At 45.0% G+C, this 17,736-nt stretch overlaps 2 protein-coding genes across 2 annotated transcripts in view; both read right to left on the reverse strand.

Annotated features, from left to right (window-relative positions):
• Nucleotides 1-729: 729 nt before the first annotated feature.
• LOC136626335 (pregnancy zone protein-like) lies at nt 730-11,584 on the reverse strand. The gene is made up of 7 exons (XM_066601309.1): nt 11,449-11,584; nt 8,414-8,529; nt 7,367-7,525; nt 5,189-5,467; nt 2,130-2,187; nt 1,754-1,896; nt 730-924 (listed from the first exon to the last, which is right to left on the reverse strand). Exons 2-7 carry the CDS (start codon nt 8,501-8,503, stop codon nt 745-747), a joined length of 909 nt encoding a protein of 302 aa, XP_066457406.1. The 5' UTR covers nt 8,504-8,529; nt 11,449-11,584; the 3' UTR covers nt 730-744.
• A 3,076-nt stretch (nt 11,585-14,660) lies between these two features.
• Nucleotides 14,661-17,736, reverse strand: part of LOC136626334 (ovostatin-like) — a 31,222-nt gene continuing 28,146 nt past the window's right edge. Inside the window, exons 9-10 of the mRNA XM_066601308.1 lie at nt 16,868-16,952; nt 14,661-14,971 (exon numbers count right to left, since the gene is read on the reverse strand). Of these exons, the coding sequence (XP_066457405.1) occupies nt 14,779-14,971; nt 16,868-16,952 (278 nt within the window). The 3' untranslated portion in view covers nt 14,661-14,778. The remainder of the gene's footprint in view (nt 14,972-16,867; nt 16,953-17,736) is intronic.

Below are 17,736 nucleotides of genomic sequence, written 5' to 3' on the forward strand. Positions count from 1 at the left end.
TCTAACTATTTTGATGCGGAATTGTAGGCAGCTTTTAAGCCATTTTCAATTCTGCATCAAAGGCCGCAGGTAGCATGTGCATTTTGATCTGTAATTTACCTCGGCTTGCGTTGCGTCCTGCGGGCTACTTCTGGCCCCTGTGAAAGGTCTCTAATTAGATACATTGAAACAGATAAACATCATGAGACAATCCCCTTAAAGGGGTTGGACCAAGACTACAAGTTATGCACTATCAACAAGATAGGAGATAACTTACTGATTAGTGGGGCTCTCACTGCCGAGACTCTAATCTATGTCAAAAACGGTGGTCCCGTGTGCCCCCCTGCCTGTCACTGCAGGGGTTGCTTCTCCTCCCGCAGTGATGTCAAAATAAATGGAGTGCTGGCCAACTGTGCGCGGTCAACGCTCCATTAATTTCAATGGAGCTGATGGAAATTCCCAAGCAGCGAATGACTGAGGTATTTCCGTCAGCCCCATTAAAAGTGAACGTCAGCACGTTTTTTCCGCGACCAGAGTTCCATTCAGTCTCCTCATCATTGCGGGGTTTGCAGTAACCAATGTCACCCATTGAGAGTAACTGGAGGAGACAGATTCAAAGCATCGGGGGTGAATATAATGGAGGTCGATGAGAAGAAAAGAAGAACAGAGATAGATTCAGTGGGGCCATAGCTACAAAACTATGCCCCGCTGATCGAAGGACATGACCGCTCCTCTTTAATGCAGAGTTGTATATAATGGACATGCTCATAAAGTGTGCTCATTCGGAGCTCTTACATCAACAGCGTTGAGATCATTATTTGGGTTTAGTAAATCAAGACTGATATCCCACGTTTTTACTGCGCAGATGGAACCTGGAGCCGCCGTTATGTTTTGCTGAACTTCTTCACCTGGTTCTACGACTGATTTTGCGAAGGTCATGGAAACCTAAAAACATGATAAATTATATGTAAAGAAGAATCAAAATAATACAGTATAAATATATAAAAGATTAAGCCGAGAAACTGAGCCCGCTCCATACACGGCCAATGTTGTCTGTCTTTGAAATTAAAGGGGTTTTCCTGGAAAAATACTATTGATGACCTATCCTCAGGTTTCCTCATCAATAGTTCATCGGCCGGGGTTCACCACCCGGGACACCGGCGGACCGGCTGATCATGCGCCGGCTGACAGCACTGTAAATACACGGGGTTGGAGTGGAAACTGTTGCTCCAACCCCTGCATAGTGGCCGGTGCTTGTAATTGAAGCCTGGAGTCTCACTGAAATCAACTATTGATGACCTATCCATAGTATTTTACCTGGAAAACGCCTTTGAAATGAATAACAACAGCAATTCTGAGCACCAGTCATTACGCAGCGGTCGGAGCAATTTGCTTCCGCTTATTACTACTAACAACGGGCACCCAATCAGCTGATCGTCCGGAGTCCGGAGTGCTGGACCCTTGGTGATCAACTATTGTTGACTTATCCTGAGGTCATTAATAGTATTCGCAAAAACCAAGCCCTCGTATGGGTAAAAAAACGTTATGGTTCTTGGAAGGCGGGGACAAAAAAAAGTGAAAAAACCCCCCCAAATCTCTGGTCTTGAAAGGATTAAAGCTAATAAGTATTTTATTAGCTGTTTGTAAGTGCAACCAGAATTTGTTCAACAGTACATATGTCTAATGTGTACAGTACACCAGTGTACCTACCTAATGTATGTATGGCATAGCCATGGACTCACCTGTTGTATATATTGTATTGTAATGTACTTACCTGATTTTTAAAGCAGTTTTCTACGTTCATTTGCATGGAGTCTGTTATGATTTCCTTCTGCATTAATCCCACAATTATGAATTCCGCACTATTTGCACATTCATGGGTAATAAACAGCTCTACCTTGAAAGTTCCTTTCAAGCCTGTGAGGGAAGAATGCAAGTGTAATAGTCCCATATACAATCCTGTAAAATATATGGCCGCTTATGACCGACAGACTACTTTTTATTTGTAATATTCTGTATGTCACCTTGATATTCGGTGACCTTATGGTACACAACAGGCAAAATACTGGTGTACCATACATCAATCGATGATTACAGCTACTAGTAATGATTGGAATATACTATATACTAACTGTAGAGGGAATACTCACAGTCAGGCAGGTCAACAGTGTGTTGGCCGTGTATTACAATGCGTTGTCTTGATTTGACCTAAAAAAAACAATAAACTTGTAAAAAATCTACCTCCCAAAATGTGAGCGAAATGGGTGTCTAAGAAACATCTAAAACTACTCCGGTATACTCAGTCCTTGTGTTTAGCATATCTCCCAACTTTTTAACAATGCAAAAAGGGACAACTGTAGCGAATGCGGCAAATGCTTAATGACATTCCACACACCTTCTACGCAAATCCATACCCTCTGTATCCCATAATAGTGTCCTTCAGTGACCCCCCAGTAATAGTGTCCCTTAGTGACCCCATAACTGTAATAGTAACCCCATCAGTGATCCCAATAGTAATAGCGATGTCCATAGTGGCCCCAGTAGTAATAGTGATCCCATAGTGGTCACAGTAGTAAAAGTGATCCCATTAATGGTCCCAGTAGTAACAGTGACCCCATTAGTGGTCCAAGTAGTAATAGTGACCCCCATAGTTAACCCCGATAGTGGAACTCCAGCCACCCAACAAGTATTTAACTCACTTCTACTACCAGTCCGGCGGCAGCAGTGCTGCTGCTGTAATCAGTGAGACCTCTGACCTCCCCGCCAGCATCTGTGTGCAGGGAGGGGGGGCATGGGTTGAACTGATTACAGCAGCGGTGGTCTCTGTCACTGGACCAGAACTACAAGTGAGTTAAATGGAGGGGGAGTTAAATCGTCGGTGGGAGGCGGGACAAGACTCCTGCCACCCGGGATTGCGTAACAGTGTTCCAAATCTGGGACTGTGCCATAGAATCTAGGATGGTTGGGGGGCATCGCTTAGCACTGTTGCCCTGGGGTCGAATCCAAAAATGGACACACCATCTGCATGGAGTTTGTATGTTCTCCTTGCGTTTGGGTAGGTTTTCATCCACAATCCAAACATTTACGGCTAGTTTGATAATTTGAGCTAAGGAAATTAGATTATGAGATCTGTGGGAGAAAGGGACTGATGAGTAAGGCAACCTTTGTACATCACTGAGAAATAGGTTGGTGCTATAAAAGCACCAGGTTAGAAGATTCAAAATCTCTATTCGGTGTTTGCTCTGTAGATTCATTGATTTTATTGAAATTGTGTTGGCAGTTCATGTGAGATTTACCCTCACAAGAATTGCAAGTTGTCATGCAATCGTCTAGCTAGTCTGTCCAAATAGGTCTTAGTGGTCAGACTTGGCGTTGGTCGCTCTACCTAATAACGTCTTTTTTCAAGGGCTTTGTGTCCTTTATAGAGAGTTGAAGCGCCTTGAAGAGTATTTTTCCCCTTGGGGTATGGTAAACTGAAAGTCCCTGAAAATACCCGCAACCCCTGTCCCTACCTACTTGCCCCCCCTGGGCTAAGCCCCAGGGCGACAACTGGGCGACAATCCCTACACTCACTAAGGAAGGGGAACACTGGGACTAACAAACGGACAGACACTGGAACAAACAGCAGCAAGGAGGGTCAGACTATCCGAGTCGGCAACGAGAGGGTACGCGGTACAAGAGGGTCAGGCAAAGGCAACGTCAGGTTTAAAAACAGGGAGTCAAAAGTCAGGAGTCACAAAAAGAAGTACGCTGGTTATAACAAGTTATTAAAGCACATGCCATATTTACGCTATCATTTACACTTTTCTCTTCCCTCCAGCAAAGTATTTGGGGTTACTGGGCGGGTCGTAACAAAAAATATTCCAACCAGTCATGTCTAGAGAATGGAAATGGCACAAAAAGTGGTGCAAATCTGCATCTGCTCATAACTCATACATTTATCAAGAGGCGTGCAATGTACTCCCACATATTTTGGTTTAACCCCATTCTGACCCCCATTAGCAGCCCCAGTCTAAATAGTGACCATTATAGTGGACCTCCAGCCACCAGACAAGCATTTAAGTCACTTCTTGCCCGAGGCTGCTGTTGCAATCAGCGTGACCTCTGACCTCTCCTTTCTGCCACCGCCTGTGTGCAAGAACACAGACCATTGTTTTTTTTTGTTACCCTAGTTGGCAAAAAAAATTGAATGAAAATAGAAAAGTGACTAAAAAGATGTATGTACCCCAAAATGGTTCTAATAAAAACGACAGCTCACTCCACATGAGCCATCATGCAGTCCTGTGTCTCAGAAAGGTGCTTTCATATGGCACGCACTGGTGTAACTATAGGGGATGCAGAGGATATGGTTGCACCCCGGCTCAGGAGCCGTAGGGGGCCCATAAAGCCTCTCTTCTCCATATAGGGAGCCAAGTACTATGAACAAAGCATTATAGTTAGGGGCCCTGTTACAGGTTTTGCAGTGAGGCCCAGGAGCTCTGCGTTACGGCGTTAAAAGAAGTTGTTAGGCCGCAAGACAAACTTTTGCACCCACGCCCATGAGCCTTTAGCTACCCCCCTGATGGGACGGAATATTCCACAGCAGCGTTGCAAAATATACCCTCTTCCAGAATTAAAATATCACAGGAAAAGGGAGAAATTTGCAAAATCACAGAACCAAATGGCCAAATTTACCAAATACAGTAGAAGGACAAAGATAGGGGGGCTGGATACTCACCTCCCAATAGAGGCAGAAGGCTCAAATGCCTTTTCCAGAATACTAAACACTAAAATCCAAACTGCTAAAGTACAGATGTTGATGTGTGAAAGCACCCGAATAAGGAAATGGAATGCGATGCTTGTTGGAAACAAAGAGGTCCTTTATTTAAAAAAATAGCAAAACCACCAAAAACTATATAAATTTGGTATTGCCATAATCCGAATTCCCATCAACTGTGTTCCATGTGTTTTTCTTACTGCACCGTGAACAACATAAAAGCTAACTCCCCCTCCCAAAAGTGGTGCATTTCACCTCACTTACAATTGTGTAAGCTTTTTGTAACATTATATGGTGTAACAAATGGTACTGTTAAAAAACAAGCCCTCAGCCACGTCGATGGGCAAATAAAAATAAAGTTATGGCTCTTGGAAGACGGGGGGGAAACAACTACCCTGGTCTTGAATGGGTTAAGACTGGCGTATCAAACGGCTGTCCATACCTTACACTTACCATGTAAGAGAAAGTCATTGAAGTTTTGCCTTTCCCCAATCCGGCTTTTGTCAATTTATATTCCACCTCTACATAAAAGGGCTGGTTACAAGCGATTAGCCCTGGATACTTTACTATTTGTAAGAAGCAATTTGATTCCGAGAAGGTACGATAAACGGTCATTTCCACAGTGGGATAATCAGGTTGATAGTAATGAGGATAATTTGGAGCAAATCTTCTACCTCCCCATATAGGCTGCTGATCTGTCCAATAACATTGATCTTCACTTTGAAAGCTGGCCTGTGGAACAGAAAATAAAACCATGATGTATAATGGAAGACAACCGCTTCTAAACTCATCGATTTATATATGGGAATGGCGGATATTAACCTGGGTAATAGTGTGATATAGTGGTATATTACATTATCTAAAACACTGCCCCCGCACCGCTGTGACTGACTATATTGAAGGTATCGTGGCATAGTTTGACATAATCCATATACAGTATGTAACACTGGCAGGGTTATAAAAGGAGGGACGCAGAGGCTTCAGTCATGTCCGGGCCCGAGAATCCAGGCGGGCCAAAAATATCTTTCTTCTCCATAGGATAAAACCAATTCTACAAATATTATATGATGTTCATGGAGCCAAATGACAGATTATGCATTAAAGGGGTGTTCTCACCCCCGGCTGCTTGCCTCCATTCCCTTGGACGACTATCACTCTTGTGTAAAGGAGATGGCTGTAGGGCGCTTATGTGCCTGACAGTCGTACCGTGTAAAGAGACCTGGCAACAGCATTAAGGGTGGGGGCCCTATGTCAAGGTAGATGCAGGTGCCAGAGAATATGCCATAAAAGCCTGAGATTAAAATACCCCTTTAAAGGGGTTGTCCCACTTTTAGCTGTTTTGCTGCAAGAAACAGACAGCTCTATGTATTGCACAGTGGCCAGGGTTAGTACTGCAGGCTGAGTCCCATTCACTTTAGTGGAATTTAGCCCACCGTACCAAACTAGGCCTGTAGAGGATGGTCTGCTTCCTTCAGGAAAACAGCTTGAAGTGGGACAAACCCTTTTAGCTTATGGCAGTAGGCCTGCCACGTCCTTGAGCATTTAGGCCACCTGCGCACGGGCGGATTTGCATTGCGGGCGTTAACCTCCGGATTCCGCAGCAAATACTGCCCATAGCATGCAATGGAAAAGCAATATTTCCTGCATGCAAGCGGAAATCAGTTGCAATTTTCCGCTAGTGGAGGAAAAATTGCAGCATGCTTTATTTTTAGGCGGATTCCATGTGAACGGGCTCCATTGAATTCAATGGAAGCTGTCTGACCCGCGGCCCTTCCGCAATCATCCTTGCCTAGAGAGGGCATGGCAAAATCTGTACTGCGCACCGATCACACTATCTGTAGTACAGATTAAGAAGATGCCGGACAGGTACGCGGGGTCACCGGTCGGGCACAGGGTCAGACTCCGCTGTGGGATCCCGCATGCAGAATCTGACCCGTTCGTGCGCAGCCGGCCTTATGCATGTCTATGTAGCCAAGTGATCCTGCAAAGACTATAGACACAAATGTACTCTGGGTGCCTTACATTGTCTTGTAGACAACCAAGGGAGTAGATCTTAGCTAACGGGTAACATTTAGCATTACTGTTCTTCTATTGAAAACTGAGCTGTGGGGGGAGGCTCCTGCTGCAGCCAGTTGGCTTATAGTCAGGCACAGGTTTGTAAGAGGCACGGATAAGGAGTATTTCTCACAATTTTACTTGCAATATGAGACAACACAGTATGAATGGGAGAGGAGGAGATTAGGGAAATAATAATCGGGTGTTTATTTTTACATTTTTGGGGTGTATGTTATAAGTTTTTAGTGCTTCTTTAAAAAAAATTCAATAATGGCTCTTAGTATTTTCACATTGTGGATTGAATATCAGACTCAAGAGACCTACAAGCCCTTCACTCATACCCAACATTGCATTATAGTCCGTGTTACCCTTATGTATGGCATGGCATTAGAGATGAGCGAGCACGCTCGGATAAGGCAGTTACTGGAGTGAGCATCGCTCTTCTGGAGTAACTGCATTCTCGTCCGAGCAGGCTATCATGAATCAATTCACACCAAAGATATCCTTGCCCAATACCGAGAACATTACATTGGAGAATTAACCATACAGCTGATTTTGCTATGATAATATACATACGCGAATGGTATAATTTGCATTGTAGTATGATGATGTATCTATCCTACATTTGGCAATTCCTTGGGCATTTGTCATTACTGTCATGACTTCTTGTTCATCAACCTCTATGGTAATATTCTCATTGGGCATTGGATCTCCGTTTTGATTTGTTAACATGACCTAAAGAAATGGGGCAGAAAAATACATGTAAATTATCCGGAAGTAATAAACACAAGCCAATCCCAATACAACACACGAAGCATGGCCACTTTATTAAAGACCCCCATAGTAGCACATGGACTCCTTTGACCTTCAGAATCACAGCAATTCATCACAGTATAGATTCCGCTCGGTGATGAAATCGTTCTGCAGGAATATCGGCACCTGCTGACAGGAAGGGGTCATTGATCATGCTGACCTCCCATCAGCACAGTGCAACAGGAATCTGGATCCATCTGACAGGCAATGTTTTTTCACAACCCAGTGATACAACTTTTCGTTGTTTTGTCCACTTTTTGTTTCTCTTAGTAATGGGACTTGAACTGGTTGTCTGCGGTTATAGCCCATCTAAGGAACGGTGAGTTGTGCATTCAGACATGTTAGCTGGAGCTCCAGCGTTGTATTTAGCTACTTTTGACTGTAACACTAGATTCCTGACATCCTCCTCTCACCCCTTTGGGGGTTAGATGTTTCCAGTCACAGGATCCAATTTCTCTGGATGTTTTAACTTGATCACACCATTCCCAGATATTCTCCACACTGTTACACAAGAAAACCCCACAAGGGAAATCCGGGCCCCGGCTAGTCTGGCAGCGGCCTTGTTGGAAGTCGCTCCGATCGCTGGATTTTCCCATCTGATGTGGATTCACACTGAAACTGATCCATGGAAAACTTGTCAGTGATTTTATGCTGCGCTCCTTGGTCATGGGGAGAATTTCCATATAGTAAAGCTCCAATTGTCAGGGGGCTGAGGGCTCTAATACAGCATCCAGTCAGTGTATATGGACAATATACCCAGACATAACAATTACTGTTATATCTAGAATGGATTAGATTATTCATACTCACTGTTACAGGATAAGGCAGTCCGGTTTTGTAATTAGGGTTAGAAGAGGAATAATCAAACTGCAGATTGGCTTCCAGCATGCTGACGCTCATAAAACAGACTTTGTTTTTCCGGATGTCTGTGAAATGAAGGGAAGTCATTAATTTGAAGCTTATTTACACTTCAGACAGATATTAGCTTGAATGCCTTTGCTTTAAAATGGTTATCAGGACTGCCGTAGGGATGGCCCATCCTTTAGGGTAAAACTTGAGGCCAAGGAGCGATCATGACTTCTCTGGATTAACTCTAGAAAAATGTGACGCGTCTCGAGGTGAAATGCGTCACTGGATTCATCAAGAGAAGTCAAGTTTGCTCCTTGGTCTTCAGTTTTGTCTTCACCTCTTGTGGATGTGCCGGTCCTTGCTTTTGCGTTCTGTTTGCACCTTTCAAACGCTGATCTCTACAGCCCCCACCCCCACCCCCATGATCCATATTTTGATTGCACCTATTTGGTTACTAACTTTTTCTGTCAAAGCTGTTGCCATGCCCTTATGTTTTTATTTAGCCCTGGATATGCTTAGGATAGGCCATCAATATCAGATCGGTAGAGGTCCAGCTTTCATTGTTGACCACTGTCTATGGGACTGACAGGGATAGTCAAGTACGGTGCTTGCTTCTCTCTACATAAAGATGACGGAAGTGGTTATGATCGTGAATGACCAATACTCCATTTGAAATGGGAGATTTGAAGCCCCCATCCCATCCAGTGTTCATACACTTATCACTTTTCCTATGGTGAGATAACCCCTTAGAGTCTATATAGCGACTCTGTTTCCCCAAAAATAAGACCTACCCTGAAAATAAGTCGTACTCTTTTTTTGGGGAGGCTTAAAATATAAGCCATACTCTGAAAATAAGCCCTAGCTGCATTACACAGAAAAAAAGGAATACTTGCCTAGCAGGCATGGTTCGGGTCCTCTTGCTGCTCTCCGGAGCTGCGCCGTGCATCCTGCAGGCCTTGTTCGTCCACAGAAGATCACTTCCTGGTTATAGGATTCATAAATCCCACCACCAGGAAGCAATGGCTCTGATTTGTTCTCGAACGCTGCCAATGCCGCACTCGATGAACCAATGCAATGGCTGTGATTGGTTTGTCGAGTGCTGCATTGATTGGCTGAGCAGCGGTCAAATAATCAATCACGGCTATCACGTTGTGGAGGCGGGATTTATGAATTAGCCAATCAATGCCGTGGCTTAGAGCATCGGAGCCCCAGAGAGCAGCCGGAGGGACCTGGACTAAGCCTGCTAGGTAAGTATAACAAGACATCCCCTGAAAATAAGACCTAGCACCTCTTTTGGGGCAAAAATAAAGGCAGTGTCTTATTTTCAGGGATACATGGTATATATGAATGGATTATGGATGGATGGTTTCCCATGCAATATTTCTTGGCTGACATTGACTGATCATAGGGCTCATTCACATCTGCATTGAAGGTTCTTTTCAGGAGCCTCCATTGCACATTTCCGTTAAAAAGTCAAAATCACAACTTACTAATTTTGGTGTGTCTTCTCGCACCAAAATTGGACCTTAAGGCCTCCTTCACAGGAGCGTCATTTTTGACGCAGAGTAGGAATGTAAAAAAAAATCACATCTAAAACAACCTATGGTTTCCTATTGGTTCTTTCCGATGAATGATTTTGACGCACCAAGTGGCAAGAATGGGGTGTAAAAAGTGGCGCTCTGTGAGGCTTCGTAAGCTTGCTGAGATGCAGCTGTCTCACACAGAAGGCGCTCAACAAGCGATCTAAATAATGCCGAGCTCACACGGCCGTATGTGGGATCCGCTTGTGGAGGCCTGCAGCAGATCCCAGCTTTGATCCCTGCTGTGGCCCTGCATACAGCCGCGTAATGTACTGTGCATCACTGTGTACTTACTCTGTACACCTTTTTTAGTTTATATTTCCTGCGCCTTCGCTTAGCAATAACGCAGGTACCCGCAGCCCGTACACAGTAGTTACGTATGGACTGCGGGTATATCTGCGACCATAGAGCACAATGGGTTCTATGTTGCGAATATTCGCGGTAAAATAGAACCTGCTGCGTTCTGTTTTCTGCAAGTGGATTATGTAATTCTAACCCACTAATGTGACAGTCCATTGGATAGCGCCAATCACATGACTGGAGGGGCTTCTCCCGGCCCACCACGACAGCTCCAGGTTGTCGGCTACCTCTGGGAACTGACAGCATGGATCTGTAACATCCACAGCCCGCGTGGCTGTAATCCCCAGAGGAAGCATGTTTTTACATCCCTGGGGATTAAAGCAACCGGCATCCCCCAGAGACCCCATACTCACCTCTCTGGATCCGCCGTGAGTGTTTCGTCTGGCGAGCCAGTGCGCATATTCAGTGCAGAGCATGACGCGCCGATGCTGGGCTGTGACTTGGATTCCCGCGATATTTCCACAATCTCACACTGCGGAAGCATCACGGGACAGACGGCTGCCATTGACTGCAATGGAAGCCATCCATGCGTTTTTCCGCACAGAAAAGAACATGCTGCGATTTCTTCCCCCCCCCCCCAGCGGAAAATCGCAGTTGATTTCCGCTCATGGGCAGGAAAGAATCATTTAACATAGCATGTCTGTGGACGGACATTGCTGCGGAATCCTTGGTGGGTGTCGGGTTGCGATTTCCCCAATGATAATCCGTCTGTGGGCATTCAGCCTTACATAGAGCAGGACCAATTTTTTTGCGCATGCACAGAATGCGCGCGTGAAATGTGTTTATGAGAACGAACCCATTGAAACCAGTGGGTTCTACTCTCTGCGCTTTACTTGCAGGATTTTTCCACACGCAAAAAACGTTGTGCAAACACGGCCGTGTGATGCCGCCTTCAGACAGTTTTTATAGATGTGCCCCTTAAAGTGCCCTGAGACTGATCAGGCCTGTCAGATGACCATGGATGTCCGTTTCCAGGGAAGATACTCGGCTCCTTGCACTGTCACCGCTTACAATAGGCTTGTACCCCCTTAGTGTCCTTCCATATGTTATTATTACTTGTTTCAGCTTCCACCGCGGTGACAGTACATTGGACGAATTGTTCGTAGTCTTTAGATAATAGTTTAAAGCTGTTGTTGTCCAATAGGACCGTTAATTGTCCTTGGGGGTCCAGCTACAAAAGAAAGATATAAAAGAATGTCTTTGCGCTAGAAATATTTGATACACCAAAATAATTTAGAGACAACATTTTCATCCCACCATCAACGTAAAGTCAGCTTCATTCTGGGTGGCCTACCGTGCCGCCATTGAAAACAATGGGAAACACTTACCGATCCTCTGACGCGTCTGAAAACCGGAGGATCGCAACTTTACTGAAGGGATGGGAGGCGTTTTTGACAGGTAAACGTCTCACATGCCCCGTGTAAAAAGCACAATACCAAGCACAATATCGGCCGGGTTAGCATAAGGGCTCCCACACACTGGCATTTTTTAACGCGAATGTCAATAGGACTTTCTAATGTTAAAAACGCATCGCCCAAAAATCGCAAAGCGCAAACTTGCGATCCGTTTTTAACATTACAAAGTGCCACTGTTATATGCGTTAAAAAAACGCAACATTATCGAGATGTCCAAATGCATGCGCAATGCGCAATACACATCTGGACCTCATTAGGATAAATAGCCTTTTAAATTGGGTAGTGCCCCTTGGCAAAAAGTACAGCAAAATGTGCCAATACAAGCATAAGTCTACTTTATTCGTAGCGCAAATATGTTCATACGTTCATGTGCAACTACCCTAAGTCAGCAACGATTTTTGGGGGATGTTCCTTTCAGAAACCAGAACTTTTTTATTTTTGGGTCAGAAGCGGTGTCTTGTCTCCTTAAGGAGAGCACCCCAAAAAGTGTGTGGAGACACCCAGGGGGTGAATGGGTCGGGGGAGTAAAATCTCTCCCCAAGCAGAGCACCCATAAGGGATGTGGGGACACCTAAAAGATGAGTAAGGAGACGTATAAGGCCATGCACGCTCCTCTGGGAAATATATGCAAATAAGAAGGATGGAAAAATACCTCTACTTCTAAGCCAAAAAACCTACTGCACTCTGAAGAGGCTTGGTTTAATATTCCCAATCATTAATGACTCGTTTTATAAGGTCACTTTAAATTGAAGGAATGCTGCCATCCAACAGATGGCGCTGTAGAGGTGTTTTCCATCAATTCTGCCATTGTTTTTTATAGCGTCAATCATACCGCTATATATAAGGGCTCTTTCATGTGAGCATATGCGTTTTTACGTTCTCACATCCGTGCCGTATATTTGCATGAATGAACAATTTTCTGCAACCACGACAAGAGATAATTAGCATTTTCTCGTCGACCAGGAGCGACGTTTTTAGCGAAAAAATATGTTGCACCCCGGAAAACCCTCGCTCGGCGAAAAAATCCTTGGGATGCCTCCAAAAGCCCACATTGAGGCACCTGTAAGCTTTTTTTGCTGCGTTGGACGCTGATAAACTGCCTCCCTCTACTATCTTTTTTCCCACCGTATAAACGTCGGCGCGTATTTCGGTCGCATATGCTCCATTTACCTTTCGATGTTTTTACGCACCGTGTTTTCGCCCCTGTGAACTAATGCATTGGAAATCAATGCCTCAGATGGTAAATGGTCGGGCGTAAAAACGCAGCCGATATACGCCTGTGTGAATAAAGCCTAGATGGCACAATATATTTTTTCTGCGGGTCCGTACGATTACGACGATACCAAAAATATTAAAATTTTATACGTTTTATGTTTTTCCACTTTTGCACAATAAAACCCCTTTTTTGGAAATTATAATTGTTTTTACATCCCTGCATTCAAAGTCTCATAACTTTTTTATTTTTCCATAGACAGCTCTGTGGGGGCTGGTTTTCTGCACCACAAGCTGTAGTTTTTATGTGTACCATTTTGAAGTGCATATGGCTTTTTTGATCACTTTGAGGGCTCATGCAGACAAGCGTATATCAGCTTCTGTTTTCACGGCCGGCCGATATACACTACCATCTGAACTGTCTTCCCCTTCCCTCCCCCTTCATGGCTCTCTGCCTCTCTCCTCCCCTCTGGCTGTTTGCAATGGGAGGGAGCTGGACTGGGGCAAACCTAAACTCCCACCCCCTCCCCACCCCGGCCCAGCCCCCTCCCATTGCAGACAGCCAGAGGGGAGGAGAGAGGCAGAGAGCCGGGAAGGGGGAGAAAACGGTGGCCGATATAGGCTCATATGAATAGGCCCTCAGGTCAGTAAAACAAACAAAATTCGTTTCCTCCATATTTTGGGGGGTTTGCAGCGCAGGATTTATAGTGTGCTCAAATTATGGCACAGGTCATTATGGACACAATGATATTACACATGTGGGGGTTTTCCTAAATGTTTAATTTTTTTATACACATAGGGAAAAATGAGCATTTGAGTTGTTTTTTTTTTTTTTTCTTACACAAATGTTTTTTTTACACTGTATATGTCCCTAAAGGTGACCTGAACCACAGCAACTATGATCGCGCTATGGTAAGACATTGCAGGACTTCTATCCTGCAATGCCTTATTGCTTGTAATAGAGATCATAGGCAAAGACAAAGCAGGACAACACGTCATGGCAACACGTCGGCCCTCTGCGATTCGCTGGGGTTCACTGTCCTTAAGCCGGCTTCCACTGTCAGGTGGCACGGACTCACTTCCGATACTGCGCCATCCACATGACGTGAAGTTGCGTCCTGCAGTGTTAAGGGCTTACTCCGACGTGCATATATCAGCTGTGTTTTCATGACAATATATGCTGCCCCTCTCTGCAGGGGGAGGAGCTGGCCGGGCCAGGACCTAGTGCACTGAGCTCCCGTACCCTCTCTGCCCCTTACCACTGTTTGTAATGGGAGGGGCAGAGCTAAGTCAAGCCCAGGCCCCGCCCCCTCCCATTGCAAATAGTGGTGAGGGGCAGAGAGGGGGCGGGAGCTCAGTGCACTGCTCCCGGCCCTACCAGCCTCCTTCCCCTGCAGAGAAAAAACAGCGGGGCGTGAAAACCCGTCCGATATACGCACGTCGGAATAAGCCCTAAGTTCCATGATGCCATGACAAAATCCTAACTCCTGTGGCATTGAGGGGCTAAAAATCGCATAAGAAAACGCATGCATTTTTTAATTGCAATTAAAAACCCCAACAAAAAAATGCCAAGTGTGAGCGCAGCCTCAGGCCTGATGCACATGTGTTACAGCTTCATATTGTGGCAGTGGAGCACCCATACTATCCTGGAGGTCATGCAGGGCTGTGTGAAGGCACCATATGCCCGCAGCCTACTGCTCCGTAATACAGAAGAGAAGGTGCTTTGCGTGCCGCCATACAAGCTCCGCGCTCATGGCTTTTAGGATTGCAAATGGCGATCAAGAAAGCAGGCTGATTTCAACATTTGAAGCAAAATATTTACATCTTCCACGAAGTTAACCGTAATATCTTCCTCGGCCGCCAAGCAATTTCTTGCTCTAACAGGAAGGGGTTTTAATTTCCTCGTACACGTTCCAATCACTCTACCTTGTACTGGCTGATTATATACAGTCCTGAAAGAAATGTTAAGAAACGTTATATCACTAATATTCAGAATCTATAATCTGGTATTTTCACATACACAGAAGCCAGGGGGCTCCACCTAGAATATTATCCCTCTAAGGCCTCCTTCACACGACCGTACGCATCATATAAGCACATGAATGAAGATTTGCCACTCTAGTGTCTCTAATAGAAGTTACGTATTTAAAGCCGTTCACACAAGCGTGAATGCAGTCAAGCATAAGGACTGTAAATTCGCAAAAAATGAAATGAAGGGAGGTGAGAGTAGGTTGCAGGCTGATCCCCCCGCGCTCGCCGATCAGTTTATTTTGGTGACCAAAATGCCTGTTCATCCGCTCATGTGTTACACCGCTGCCCTGGCTTAGAATGGCAATTAAATGCCTAATCAGGGCGAGCCGTCTTCTTTTCCCAGCTAGTACGCAGGCAAACTCCTTCCCCCTCCCTTATTTCCAGCAGCATTGAGTCTATGGGAGCTTGCTGCGCATTTCGGCAAAAGCTAGGGTGAGAGCTATCTTTTCCCGCAGTGTATAAAAAAGGCGACTGAAAACGGTCACATATGTCCTATTTTTGGCCATTTTATTTCATTTGCCTGAATGAACCCATTGAAAGCCAATGGCACGGAAGGTCGCGTTTTATGTGCGAGTTTTCCAATGTGGCTAAATGCCTGCGTAAATATAGCCGTGTAAATCAGCCCTTAGGGCCGGACTGGGACTGAAATTCAGCCTTGGCATTTGAAAGCACAGAGGTTTGGTTGGTAAATGTCGATTGTTTGTGACCTTGTAGAATAGGTAATATGTATCTGATCAGTGAGGTCCGATTACTAGGAAGAAATTAGATGGGGCTGAATGGACCCCCATTCTCCTGATAGATGAGAATCCCAGATATAACTGTACTGCAGTTCCTTACACAGACGAATGGGCAGGAGTGAAAGAAAGTACAGTTGGATTGCAGCACTGAAGTTCTTTCATTCTCAGGATCATCGGTAGTCTCAGAGTTCGGACCCCCACCAAGGGTATATTCCAAGGATATGCATGAGATTACAAGATGGGTCAGGAACACTAATTTTTCTCTTTAGGGCGAGCACTTAGAAGGTGTGTGAGTGAGGAGACTTTAAAAGGCCATTCGTGCTCCTCCGGGTAATACGCAAATAAGGGAGATGGAGCAACACTTCTGTAGTGCCACATATTGGAAGGCTGCTTTCCTACAAGTCAATGTTAGACACTTTTTACATACCTTGTAACGATGACTGGGAATTGAAAGCCAAGTCAGAATCCATACACAGACAGCTGTTTCGGGATGTTTGCCCCTCATCAGTGTGCAGTAAGTTTCTGGCTTGGCTAGCGAGAGGCCTGTGGAACACCCCTTTAAGACAGTAACAAGTAACTTGCAAGCTAAGGGGTATAAGTAGCAGGTCGTGAAGGTCTGTAGCTGTCATGGCATGCCGACCGTAATAGTTCTTGGTGGGGAAGGGGTTAATCATGGCAGGTAAATAAATTTACAAAGTACTATTAGTAGAGAGAGTTCGTGAATAAACTTTGTGAAGTTCCTTGCTCCAGACTTGCTGCAGATCTAACTATGTGTGAATTAATCCGAGCCTTCACATAGGATGAAGGATGTGGGCCGGCTGTGCTGATACATTGTCGAGGGAGAATGCATGATAGGGGACCCCCCAGTCTGACGATGAGGAAGAGCTTTGGGGCTCATGGAATGGGGATACTGGGCTGCTGCACTACACGGTCTACTGCATTGAGTAACTGTAATAGGCTATGTAGTGCAGGAAACTCAGGGAGAGAAATCCGGCTACTGTGGGGGAACAGGACAGCAGCCCACTAGAAGAGAAACAAACTTACTGACCCCCTCCCCAAACAAAAGAAATGTATACATACCGAGCGGATACAAAAATTTCTGGTGGTGGGCCTGAGGCTGAAATAGTAGGTGTGCACGCGAGGAAGAAGTAAAATCTTGGTAGTACTATAAGATAAAAAAAGAATACAATAATGTAGATGATACAAAGGCAACACAGTGTTAAAGGCTTATAGTGATAGTATAAGGGGGATGTGGTAGTCACCCAAATTATTTTGCTTCCCCACATTTGATGGGTTCTTGTTGAATAACATTTCTGTTTAAGTGCTTTAAGAGGGATGGGTCTGGTGAGCGCCCGCTGGCGAGTATCATGTGTTATGGGCATAGCCTATGGCTTCAGAAAGCAGAAGGGAAGCAGTGAGTGTGGGAGGAAAAACTGAGTCAGGAGGGGTCTTGTCTCTCCTTGAAGAGAGCACCTACAAGGTGAGTGAGGAGACTTATAAGGCCATTCATGCTCTTCTGGGTAATATGCAAATAGGGAAGATGGAACAATACCTCTGCAGTGCCACCTATTGGATGGAAACATTCCTTCATATCAATGTCAAAACCATTATACAGATCTTAAACAAAGATCGGGAATTGAATACCAATCCAGATTCAATACACAGACAGCTGTTTCGGGGCGTTTGCCCTTCATCAGTGTGCAGTAGGATTCTGGCTTGGCTGGTGAGAGGCCTGGGATGTGAGTCAGGAGGGGTATTGTCTTTCCTTGAGGAGAGCACCTAGAAGGTGAGTAAGGAGACTTATAAGGCCATGTATGCTCTGGAGGAGTTTTTTGGGACTTAGTTACGAAAAAAGTTCCTGGCTGTTGATTGCCCTTTTCCTCTTGGAGTATTACAAAATCTGTGCAGCGGACAGTCAGACTATTGCAGACAAAGGAGGACATTAGTGC

Source organism: Eleutherodactylus coqui, chromosome 4 (genome assembly GCF_035609145.1).
Source record: "Eleutherodactylus coqui strain aEleCoq1 chromosome 4, aEleCoq1.hap1, whole genome shotgun sequence".
Taxonomy (NCBI): Eukaryota; Metazoa; Chordata; class Amphibia; order Anura; family Eleutherodactylidae; genus Eleutherodactylus; species Eleutherodactylus coqui.

Bases quoted from the DNA above. Each gene is read 5' to 3' on its own strand.
- LOC136626335 (XM_066601309.1), bottom strand. From the start codon at position 8,503: ATGAGCGTCAGCATGCTGGAAGCCAATCTGCAGTTTGATTATTCCTCT. The intron at 2,188-5,188 runs GTAAGTGTAAGG...TGTTTTTTTTAG, and splicing joins CAATGACTTTCTCTTACATG to GTCAAATCAAGACAACGCAT. The intron at 1,897-2,129 runs GTGAGTATTCCC...CTTCCCTCACAG, and splicing joins CACTGTTGACCTGCCTGACT to GCTTGAAAGGAACTTTCAAG.